Source organism: Chelon labrosus, assembly GCF_963514085.1.
Source record: "Chelon labrosus genome assembly, chromosome: 10".
Classification (NCBI taxonomy): Eukaryota; Metazoa; Chordata; class Actinopteri; order Mugiliformes; family Mugilidae; genus Chelon; species Chelon labrosus.
In genome coordinates this window covers 30407261-30419556 of record NC_140360.1, presented here as the reverse complement: position 1 = coordinate 30419556, position 12296 = coordinate 30407261, and the positions used below count along the sequence as shown (strand labels likewise).

The following is a 12296-nucleotide window of genomic DNA, read 5'->3' as shown; positions in this document are numbered from 1 at the left end:
GGAAAATAAGTATTTGATTCACCGCCGATTTTGCAAGTTTCCCCCCTTATAAAGAATGGAGAGGTCTATAATTTTCATCATAGGTACACTTCAACTGTGAGAAACAGAATCTAAAATAAAAATCCAGAAAATCACATTGTATGAATTTTTAATAAATTAATTTGTATTTTATTGCATGAAATAAGTATTTGATCACCTACCAACCAGCAAGGATTCTGGCTCTCACAGACCTGTTAGTTGGTCTTAAAGAAGCCCTCCTATCCTCCACTCGTTACCTGTATTAATTGCACCAGTTTGGACTCGTTATCTGTATAAAAGACACCTGTCCACACACACAATTGATCACATTCCAACTGCTCCACCATGGCCAAGACTATAGAGCTGTCTAAGGACACCAGAGACAAAATTGCACAAGGCTGGGATAGGCTACAGGACAATAGGCAAGCAGCATGGTGAGAAGGCAACAACTGTTGGTGCAATTATTAGAAAATGGAAGGGACTCAAGATGACTGTCAGTCTCCCTCTGGGGCTCCATGCAAGATCTCGCCTCGTGGAGTGTCAGTGATCATGAGAAAGGTAAGGGATCAGCCCAGAACTACAAAGGGGGACCTGGTCTATGACCTGAAGAGAGCTGGGACCACAGTCTCAATGGTTACCATTAGTAACACATTACGCTGCCATGGATTAAAATCCTGCAGCACATGCAAGGTCCCCCTGCTCAAGCCAGCACATGTCCAGGCCCGTGTGAAGTTTGCCAGTGACCACCTGGATGATCCAGAGGAGGCATGGGAGAAGGTCATGTGGTCAGATGAGACCAAAAGTGAACTTTTTGGTATAAACTCCACTCGCCGTGTTTGGAGGAAAAAGAAGGATGAGTACAATCCCAAGAACACCATCCCAACTGTGAAGCATGGGGGTAGAAACATAATGCTTTGGGGGTACTTTTCTACAAAGGGACCAGGACGAGTGCACCGTATTGAGGAGAGAATGGATGGGGCCATGTATTGCGAGATTTTGGGCAACAACCTCCTTCCGTCAGTAAGAGCATTGAAGATAGGTCGTGGCTGGGTCTTCCAGCATGACAATGACCTGAAACACACAGCCATGGCAACTAAGGAATGGCTCCATAAGAAGCATTTCAAGGTCCTGGAGTGCCCTAGTCAGTCTCTAGACTTAAACCCAATAGAAAATCTTTGGAGGGAGATGAAACTCCATGTTGCCCAGCTACAGCCTCGAAACCTGAAAGATCTGGAGGAGATCTGTATGGAGGAGTGGGCCAAAATCCCTGCTGCAGTGTGTGCAAACCTGGTCAAGAACTATAGGAAACGTTTGATCTCTGTATTTGGATCTGTACTAAATATTAAGTTCTGTTTTTCTAGTGTATCAAATACTTATTTCATGCAATATAATGCAAATTAATTATTTAAAAAAATCATACAATGTGATTTTCTGGATTTTTGTTTTAGATTCTGTCTCTCACAGTTGAAGTGTACCTATGATGAAAATTACAGACCTCTCCATTCTTTATAAGGGGGAGAAACTTGCAAAATCTGTGGTGTATCAAATACCGTAATTTCCGGACTATAAGCCGCTACTTTTGTCACTTGCTTTCGACCCTGCGGTTTATACTACGGATATATGGATTTTTACAGCTAACGGTCACCACTATCATGGAAGCGCAAGAGCGAGACAGACAGTTCGCGCCAGGTAACGAGAGCAAAACAAACCAAGTGAGCCCAAATGCAGTACGAGAGCTGCTTTTAAGTTAAAGGCGATCGATCTGGCTGACTTTTCTGGCATAGTAGGCTGGTTATTTTGATACAGTAAACGGCCGTGTTACTGCACCTTTACTGCTGTGTTGGCTGTTTTCGAAAAAGATTCTGGTTATTTTATTGAGCAGCCAGGTTACTGCATTTTTGCTGCCGTGTTACAGGCAAGCACTTTTAAAAACGAATTAAATTTAGCCATTCAACGTTATTGCCTCGTCAAGCGTTGTAAGCTTTGTTTTTTGTTATACTGCACTACTACGGTACTATGACTGCAGGAAGTGCACTAGGAGCACACCGTTGTATTATTTGTGCACTGCACGAATGCTGTTTGTAATGTCAAAGATGTGAAAGTTTGATCAATTGATTGTTTGATTGATTGACTGAAAGATTTATTGTGTTTCTCAAATGTAAATAAATGGGACGCTTTGCGTTTCCAAACAGTCATTTCTGTCCCGACAATCCCCTCCGTGGTAGAAGAAACCCTTACGGTAATTAAACATTAAAACACCAGCGGCTTATATTCAGGTGCGCCTTATAGTCCGGAAAATACGGTACTTATTTTCCCCAATGTAGTGTATATAATGTCCAGTCTGGACATCATATTTGTACAGTGACAAAATTTGTAATTAAATAACTGAGATGTAATTGATGTACAAACTTTAAGCTTTAATTCAAGAGGTTGAACAAAATTATCATTAAAAGTTTAGTTAAAATTACTTTAAAGGGGAACTACTGTTTTTACAACCTGGACCTTATTTCTGGCATAAAATATGATCGTTTACTCAACCATATAACTTTTGTGTAATTTGTAGTCATTCGGGAAAAATTTAGATCTGCGTATATCCAAATAGTGGCAGTGACTGGGGCACCGAAACGCAGCCTCTAAATAATGCATTATCTGCTGCGAAACTTGTTAATTTCACCAATATTTTGTTATATTTTGAGTCCGGAGTTAGCTGTTATCATCATCCGGGATCTATAGATTGACCTACAGACCCTGGATGATGTCTTCTGACCTGGATGATGTCATCTCTGAGCACGGCGCACACCTGTGCACCCACGACGGACGGCTTGTTTACCTGTAATTTGCTACTGCTAGTTTTTTGCAACATGGCTGAATATTTTTCAGATTCTGAGGTAATAAGAATAAGAAATCTTTATTTGTCCCACAATGGGGAAATTGCAGTTTGCAACAGCATACAGAAATGGCAGAGATAGAATAGTCGGATATTGCACAGACTGGTATAGCTGGGTTATAAAGTTATTACACCTTATGGTGTAATAATATTGCACATATTAGGAGTGCTCGTTTTGAAGCCTAACATCAGCAGGAAGGAAAGACCTTCTGTATCTTTCCTTCACACATCGAGGGTGAAGCAGTCTGTCACTGAAGCTGCTCCTCAGTCCTGTCAGGTCACCATGCAGGGGGTGGGACTCATTGTCCAACATGGAGGACAGTTTAGCCAGAACTCTCCTGTCACTCACCTCCCTCACTGAGTCCAAGGGGCAGCCCAGGACAGAGCTGGACTTCCTGATGATCTTATCCAGCTTCTTCCTCTCCCTCTCTGTGATGCCACTGTTCCAGCAGACCACTCCGTACAGGATGGCTGATGCCACTACAGAGTCATAGAAGGTCTTCGGGAGTGCCCCTTTCACTCCAAAAGACCTCAGTCGCCTCAGAAGGTAGAGCCTGCTCTGTCCCTTTCTGTGGAGTGCATCAGTGTGGTGAGTCCAGTCCAGTTTGGAGTAAAGGCAGTAGCGAATTACAGGTAAACAAGCCGACTGTCACGGTGCGCGCAGCACTCAGAGAAAGGTTATATGAGTGGGTAAACAATCGTATTTTATGCCAGAAATAAGGTGCAGGATGTAAAAAACAGTAGTTCCCCTTTAACTTTTCATTTATTACAACATTATCCTTCAGCCTGGTGTCCACATAAGTCTTTTTTTTATTTTATTATTTTCACTAACATTAAAAGTTTACCTTTTCTGATGATCTTTACAAGCACTGCTGGTGAAACATACGTGTAGCCTTGCAGTCTGTAACTCTGAGGAGGCTGGCACAGAGACCTGCAAACATTCACTACTTATTCCTTCAAACCAAAGTAGTAATAATTTGGTTTTAGTTTTTATTTTAGTTGAGTTTAGGTGACTAATAAAAAAATATATATTTTTTTATTTTTCAGAAACTGTATCTTAGTTACTATGGTTAATCTCTGGAGTACTTTTTTCAAAGATATTATTAGCTCTTTTCCTGTCCTGAATTTCAAAAAAAAATGTACTCACTACTAGCATCACGGCCACAACAGAAACCTGGTATCTCAAACAGACGGCTTAATCTGGATAAATAAAACCATAACAGTCTGGATCACATGTTAAAGGGCGTGATTTCTTTTGTTAACAAAAGCCGTGACAAACCAATTTACTTTGCTTGATTCCATTCCATTCTAGGTATGATGCTGGGAAAGACAACTATATTGACCTAATGGAGCTGAAGCTAATGATGGAGAAGCTTGGAGCTCCACAGACACACATCGGCTTGAAGAACATGATCAAGGAGGTGGATGAGGACTTGGACAACAAACTTAGCTTCAGAGAGGTGCAACAAAAGAATCTTATTAGAATTAGTCGGAGGATTTGATGTTTAGTTCTCTATATCCATGACTGACCTTATTTTCTGTCCTCCACAGTTCTTGCTCATCTTTAGAAAGGCGGCAGCAGGAGAGCTGGCAGAGGACAGTGGCCTCGGTGTCCTTGCTCGCCTCTCTGAAATTGATGTCTCCACCGAGGGGGTCAAAGGAGCCAAAACTTTTTTTGAAGCTAAAGTAAGCTGAATCCAAACTTCAAGCACAGTCACTGTTTCAAGGTCTATTTGTGGTTTCTGAATCAGTGGACAAATATACAGTGGTGTGGTGGTTAGGAATGGTGCCTCACAGCAAGAAGGTTCTGGGTTCAAATCCGTTGGCCGGCTGGGACCTTTCTGTGTGGAGTTTGCACGTTCTCCCTGTGTCTGCATGTGTTCTCTCCAGATACTCTGGCTTCCTCCCACAGTCCAAAGACATGCTCGTTAGGTTAAGTGGTGATTCTAAATTGGCCGTAGGTGTGCATGTGAGTGTGAATGGTTGTCTGTCTTTAGCCCTGTGATAGACTGGCGTCCTGTCCCAGGGTACCTCTGATGACAGCTGGGATAGGCCCCAACCCCCCCATGACCCTTCACAGGACAAGGCAGTTACAGAAGATGAATGAATGAATGAATTGGTGCAGCATTGTTGTCCTCCTTGTAGCTTTATCCAGTCACCTAAAATTTGGTCATCTGAAAAACACTGTATACATAAATGTTACTTACAAATGGCACACAGTTTTGTGTTCTGTTAAAAATGTTTTCACGAACTTCTCAAAATCCATTACATTATGGAAAATGCTCTGTACATGAGGATTTGCACAAAGGAAGAGACCTCTTGCAGATTAGTCCTGAATACTTAAATACTACAGTCTGATTGGTTTATCAGCAGCTTTCAGTGCCGACTGATCTGGCAACCAAGCAATATCAGTTATGCCTTAACATCTCCTACATTAGCTAAACTGTTAGCTTGCGATGCCAACAATTGTCTAGCAGTGATCTTACAACTGTGGCTAAGTAGGTAGAGCGAGTTGTCCATGAACCAGACAGTTAGCCCTTCAGTAATGCCACATGCCATAGTGCCCTTGAGATAAATACTAAATAATAAATACTAAACTGCTTGACTTGACAGGGAATAGCACTAGCGTATCAAAACAAAATATTGGTGAAATGAACGAGTTTCACGGCACATAATGTGTTATTTAGAGGCTGCGTTTCGTTAAATGGTAAATGGCCTTGCTTTTATATAGCGCTTTTCTACCTCTTTACTCTTTACGCTTTACAGTCACGGACGCATCTACCCATTTGTTCACACAAGCACACACACATTCACACACCAGTGCCACACCAGTGCTCAAGGACACTTTGGCATGTGGCACATTCCGGGGATCGTAACGCTAACCCTGTGGTTCATGGAAAACCCACTCTATCTACTGAGCCACAGCCGCCCCACTCCCACTATGAGGATATACGCGGCGCTCCGCTTGAGGTTAATATCTTCCAAAGGACTTAAAAATGACACCAGGTGAGTACGGGTGAGTAAACAATCGTATTACAGCTGAAACCAGATGTTTACATACACTGTGTTAAAAGACACATAAACATTTTTTCCTCACTGTCTGAAGTTAAATCAGACTAAACTTCTCCTGTTTCAGGTCAGTTAGGATTACTAAAATTATTTCTATGTGCTAAATGCCACAATAATGAGAGAGATAATTTGTTTTTTATTTAATTTTTTATTACTTTCTTCAAAGTCAGAAGTTTACATACACAAAGATTAATATGTCTTTAAACAATGAAGGAAAGCCCTGATGATGATGTCATGGCTTTGGAAGTTTCTGATAGGTTAACAGACATCATTTGAGTTAATTGGAGGCACACCTGTGGATGTATTTTAAGGCTACACCTCAAACACACTGCTTCCTTATTTGACATCATGGGCAAATCAAAAGAAATCAGCCAAGATGTAAGGAAGAGGAAGAGAATTGTGGTGCTCCACAAGACTGGTTCATCCTTGGGTACAATTTCCAGATGCTTGAAGGTGCCACGTTCATCTGGTCAAACAATTATACGCAAGTATAGACACCATGGAAATGTCCAGCCATCAGACCACTCAGGAAGGAGACAGGTTCTATGTCCCAAACGTGTGAATCAACCCCGAAACAAAAGCTAAAGACCTTGTCAAGATGATGGCTGAAGCTGGTAAGAGAGTGTCATTCTTCGCAGTGAAACTGTGAGTCCTGTACCAATGAAAGGCCACTCAACGAGGAAGAAGCCATTACTCCAAAAGAAACATAAAAAAGCCAAATTACAGTTTGCAAATACACACAGGGACAAATACCTCAATTTTTGGAGACATGTCCTGTGATCTGATGAAACTAAAGTGTAACTGTTTGGCCATAATGACCATCGTTACATTTGGAGGAAAAAGGGGGAAGCTTGTAAGCCTGACAACATCATCCCCACTGTGAAGTATGGGGGTGGTAGCATCATGTTGTGGGGCTGTTTTGCCGCAGGAGGAACTGGTGCACTTTATAAAATAGACTTCATCATGAGGAAAGAACATTATGTGGAAATATTGAAGCAACATCTCAAGACATTGGCCAGGAAGTTGGCCGCAAATGGGTCTTCCAAATGGACAGTGACCCTAAGCATACTGCCAAAGTAGTTACAAAGTGGCTTAAGGACAACAAAATCAATGTTTTGGAGTGGCCATCACAAACCCCCGATCTCAATCCCAAAATTTGTGGGCAGACCTGAAAAGGCGTGTGCGAGCGAGGTGGCCTACAACCCTGACTCAGTTACACAAGTTCTGTCAGGAGGAATGGACCAGAATTCCAGCAGACTATTGCGAGAAGCTTGTGGAAGGATACCCAAAACGTTTGACCCAAGTCATACAGTTTAAAGGCAATGCTACCAAATACTAAGGAAATGTATGTAAACTTCTGACTTTGAAGAAAGTAATAAAAAATTCTCTAACAAATTCTCTCTCTCATTATTGTGGCATTTAGCAAATAGAAATAAATTTGGTAATCCTAACTGACCTAAAACAGGAGAGGTTTAGTCTGATTTAACTTCAGACAGTGAGGAAAAAAGGTTTATGTGACTTTTAACACAGTGTATGTAAACATCTGGTTTCAACTGTATATGCCAGAAATAAGGTCCAGGTTGTAAAAAACGATAGTTCCCCTTTAAGTTCAGTTGTTGGTACTGTGTAACACACAGTGTTGTTGCTTCTCACGATTCTTGATAGAGGATCTTCATTGTTGCATCACCTTGCAACTGTGTGTTTTTCTGAACAGGTCCAGGCTATCAATGAGTCCAGCCGATTTGAAGCAGAGATCCGCCAGGAGCAGGAGGCCAAAAAGAAGCAGGCTGAGGAGCAGAAACAGAGACGAGCTGCTTTCAAAGAACTGCAGTCAGCCTTCAAGTAACTTCTTCTCTCCTCTCAGGAACTTTCACTCTCTGTGCTGTACTGTTGTTGTCAGTTTGTTAATTGGTGTGTTTGAATACTCCATGTAAGTCAGATGGACTCTTGAGTGTCATCCATGGAGGTCACTATTCTAAGATACAATGTTCGGGGTATATTATGAAAACTCACTGTCAGACAATTGTTCACGTGTCTCCAATCATCTATTCATTTAGCTCTAAAGCGCTAAGGCTAAATGGTCTCAGTGTCCAAAATGTTAGTTCAATACAAGTTCTTTGCAACTACAGCAGAATTGCCAGAGCAGTAGTTTAAGTATTGAAAGATTCTTATGTCATCTGTCATCCGCCACTGTGTTCCCAAAGAGCCAGTTTATGCATATATTAACTAACTGTGGCCTACTGTGTTGGTGCAGTGGATGTGCTGAAATAGAGGGCTCAAACAATACAGTTGAAAAAGACCATCATAACTGTCCCGAGTAGTAATTCCTTCATCACATTTCATCATATAATAAACTGCTGTGCAGTGGTTTTGATGTCTAATAAATCTTCAACCTCATGGATTTGTGTCTGTGGACCATGTCAGCCCATTTGACTGGGGGCCACATGGTACAAGTAGCCCCCATGCTTTACGGCTGTGATGTGGTTTTGTAACACAATGAAAATCCAAATCAAGCTTAGAATGACATGTCAAGTTATGAATGAAATTAATCAAATATTTGTCACTGTATTTGAGATGAAAATACATACACGTTCAACATTTTAAGCTATACACTGATCTAATTACCTGCTACTGAGGTGTGTACGCAGGAATGTAGGGAAAAAGGGGGGCGGTCCAGACAAAAACTGTAATACAGTATAGACTATTAATGGGTGCACTATGGCATGGTTCACCGACAGAGTCCGTTGGTGTTAAATTTTGAACAGATAGCCAAGCTCTGTATTTTTGCCATACTCAGAATTGTGTTTTCCTACAATAGGGCTGTATGAGTGTGCATTAGATGTTTGGTTTGGTTTGGTTATGGTGGTTCAGTTATGGTGGTTATTCAATGTCATCTTTTCCATTAGCCCTCTGAAATACAAACGGCTTTTAAATTAGGTAATTTTTAAAAGTGGGATGTTCTCGTCTAGCCTTTGCCGTTATTCCAGTCAGATATTAATTTTGATCAATGTCATTGATGAGCTCTGCAGATGTAGTAACTTTATTGTAGACTCTGCTTTAATTTTACCAAGAGCCATCAAAGTTTGTGAAGCTTCTAAAATCTTCAATCTTCTTGAAAGCGTAGGAAAGAAGTCTAGGAAACTACTACATGGTTCAAATGTGATGTATTAGTTGAACATAAAAACATTTAGCTTGTGTAAAGTTTTTGATTTAGTGGTCTTGTACTCTACGGTTCAACTGTGAAGTCAAGCCAGTTTTATTTGTATAACACAAATCAGAAAATTGCCTCAGCAGCATTTCATTCTTTATCCCTTCTGTCCTTACAGCATCTCATTACATACAGAAAAAAGTGCTCAAATATTCTTTTACTGGATAAACAAAACAAAACCTCAGGAAAAGTAGAGTAGGGATCTCTTTCTTCCAGGATGAACTGACAGGGCAAGTGTTCAGAATAGTCCAAAACAGTAAAACTACATTATGACAATCAGTGTCATTGAAATAGTGAGGGTGTAAAATTTTCTCATTGTTAACAGGAGGGTTAGCCAAAACTATGCAAATATGGCACAGGCCTTTTAAAATGTTTTTTTGAATGAGTGGCATGCCTGCTCACCCGGATGTTTGACACAGAATATATAATGTGCCATTATAGCAGTTAGACAAGAAGAACTTCTGATGATTTAGAGCTTACAGTATCATACCACTTTTGTCTCTGTCAAATTAAAAGTAAAGTGACCTTTTGACAGTGCAAGTTCCTGCTGAGATGGTGAGATTGTGCTTCCTCTTATGTCTAATATTGCATTTATGTCTTATTAAAAGAAGGAGATGACATGCATACATCTTCATATAATCTTTATCAAATCTTTGTACATGTATTGAAATCACTCTTATAGGACTGGTGGCTTCCTTGATCTGAAATCCATATGTAATCGGCTTTTCGCTAAGAGATTTCCACAATTTTCACTGACATGGTATTTTGGTGCAAGTATCTTGATCAAGAGTATGATATGTGTCAATATAATTATTCTAATAAATTTCAGTCAGTTTTCAGATCTTTGAAATTTACAGTGTTAGTCCTGAAAATTGGTGGATTGCTTAGAAAATTACCCTAAAACAATCCAGCTCCTATACTGATAATGGACAGGAAATAGTATACAAAAATGTGGGACCATTAAACTAGTTGTTTAAAAAAAAAAAAATAAAAAAAAATAGTACATAAGCAAAACCAACATATAAATAGAAAAACACATAATTTGTTTTCAAGAATTATTTTAAAGCAGTAGAGATACTGTACCTTGTGAGGAAATGAATATGTGGCAACCGAACATTTGACTTTAATTCATTGTCATAGTAATGTTACTGCAAAGCAGAATGGATTTTTTAAAAGGGAACTACTGCTTCACATTTTCTCCTCCATTTTAATGAAGGGACATGCAAACAGTGTTATTTAGCGACAAGGGATAGGATTTGCAGTTCATAAGTGCTTTGCATTAACATTACTTAATTTTAGAATATTGTCAACTTGAAATAATAGACCAGCATAAAAACTGCATATATTATTGAACAATAACAAAATAGTATTGATTATTCGTTGTTTGTTGATTTTGAGTGTTGTTGTATTGTAATTGCATATTTTACAAAATCCTGTTATCCACATAAGTGATTCCAAACAAGTGAAGTAAAAAACAAAGCGTTAAGGGAGACACTTTGCCCTGCAGTGATAATGCATATCATCCAGTGTTCTATTGCATCATTCTGTGAATGACAGTGTGGCCAAGAACAGCATGTATTTAAAAGCATTCATAAAATGTTTATAGTGAATGGGTGTTTTTTTCAGATACAGCAGTCAGACATCACGTGTTATAATCTTCATAATTATCATTTTTGATTTTGTACCAAATTCTTTTAGGACAGAGTTGTGTATGATTGTATGATTGCTTGAATCCACTTTGTAAACGTATGATAGAAAACGTTAGTATTGTGTAAACTGGTATGTTGGCTCACATAGTGTTGTTGTTGATTCTGTCTGTTGATGCCAGCATATTGTGGAAAATATCTTCAATAATTAATTCATATTAATCCAACAAATATTTAATTGCAGTATTGCAGGGTTTTTTTTATTTTTATTTTTTTCAAATTCAGGGTTTCCTTAAAAATGTGCTTAAATTCATGGTTGATGACTCCGCACAAATTACATGTGGGTTTTGCCATTTCATCACTAAGCTCAGAACCAGTCCTGACCTCTCTGAGGCACTAGGCAAGAGTGCTGGGAGGACTACCCCACTAAGGCAGATCTATACAGAATGGCAAATAAACAATACTTAATAGGTATTATATGCCAGGCTAATATTTTAAAATAGAATAAATGTGATGTACACTCACTGGCCAGATCATTAGGTACACTAGAGAAAACAACTGTATTCTAATATAAGGGTCCTGAACTAAATTCCCCGTCATGAACTGGCAAGGGTGTGTATAGTTCTACATTTCTGCAAAAAATGCACCCAAAACATCTGCGGAAATATTCTTCTTGTACTTTTATTTAAGAAAGAAAATAATCATTTATACAGTTCATGAGGAAACCCTCCAACATCTCAGAACTGAAGTGGTTCTGCACTGAGGACTGGGCTAAAATTCTTCCCTGTCACTGTACACTGATCAGAAGTTACCAGAGACGTTTAGTTGCTGTTTTTGCTGCACAAGGATGTCACACCAGATACTGCAAACAAGTGTAAACATACTTTTGCACCTCACAGATATGTATAACTGTTTTTTATTAAATAAAAGTGCAAATAGTGGAATCTTTCATTTGTTTGATCAGGTTCTCTTTGTCTTCTTTCAGGACTGAAGTGGAAATCTGCTGATGTTTTGAGTATTATGTATAACAAGTCTGAGGGTTGCAAATACTTATAAGCTGCACTGTATTTTTGTTTTGCTTTGACTTTTGTCGGGCATAAAGTCACAAAACATAGACCTGGGGGGTATTGCACAAAACTAGGATAAGGGATTAAGCCGGGATATCTTGGTTATCCTGGCTCAATTTATCCGTGATCCGGTTGCACAAAAGCAGGATAGGGAGCAGTAGGATATGTTATGGTATAAGTTACTGTGGAGATTTATTCTGTGGAGCTAGCCTGCTCCAGACCAGGCTAAGTTCCAGGATCTATTTAATCTCATCCCTTATCTCAGTCAGCAGTCACCGCAAATGGAAACCAATAGTTATTCCACTGCCCACTACACATTGTTATCACATAGAATTACACCCACTGTTATTATTTAAACATTTGTGATCATTAATTTCAATCATTTTGGATAAACGATGATT

At 39.5% G+C, this 12296-nt stretch overlaps 1 protein-coding gene across 3 annotated transcripts in view; it reads left to right on the top strand.

Annotated features, from left to right (window-relative positions):
• Positions 1–11779, top strand: part of efhd2 (EF-hand domain family, member D2) — a 31430-nt gene extending 19651 nt beyond the window's left edge. For 2 of the 3 annotated variants that reach the window (XM_084552988.1, XM_084552987.1), the window contains exons 3-6: positions 4218–4365; positions 4457–4591; positions 5672–5911; positions 7689–7786. In XM_084552988.1, coding sequence (XP_084409114.1) covers positions 4218–4365; positions 4457–4591; positions 5672–5899 — 511 coding nt within the window. In that variant the 3' untranslated portion in view covers positions 5900–5911; positions 7689–7786. Of the gene's footprint in view, positions 1–4217; positions 4366–4456; positions 4592–5671; positions 5912–7688 lie in introns of all 3 variants that reach the window. The other variant, XM_084552989.1, reaches the window with a different exon arrangement.
• The last annotated feature ends 517 nt before the right edge of the window (positions 11780–12296 follow it).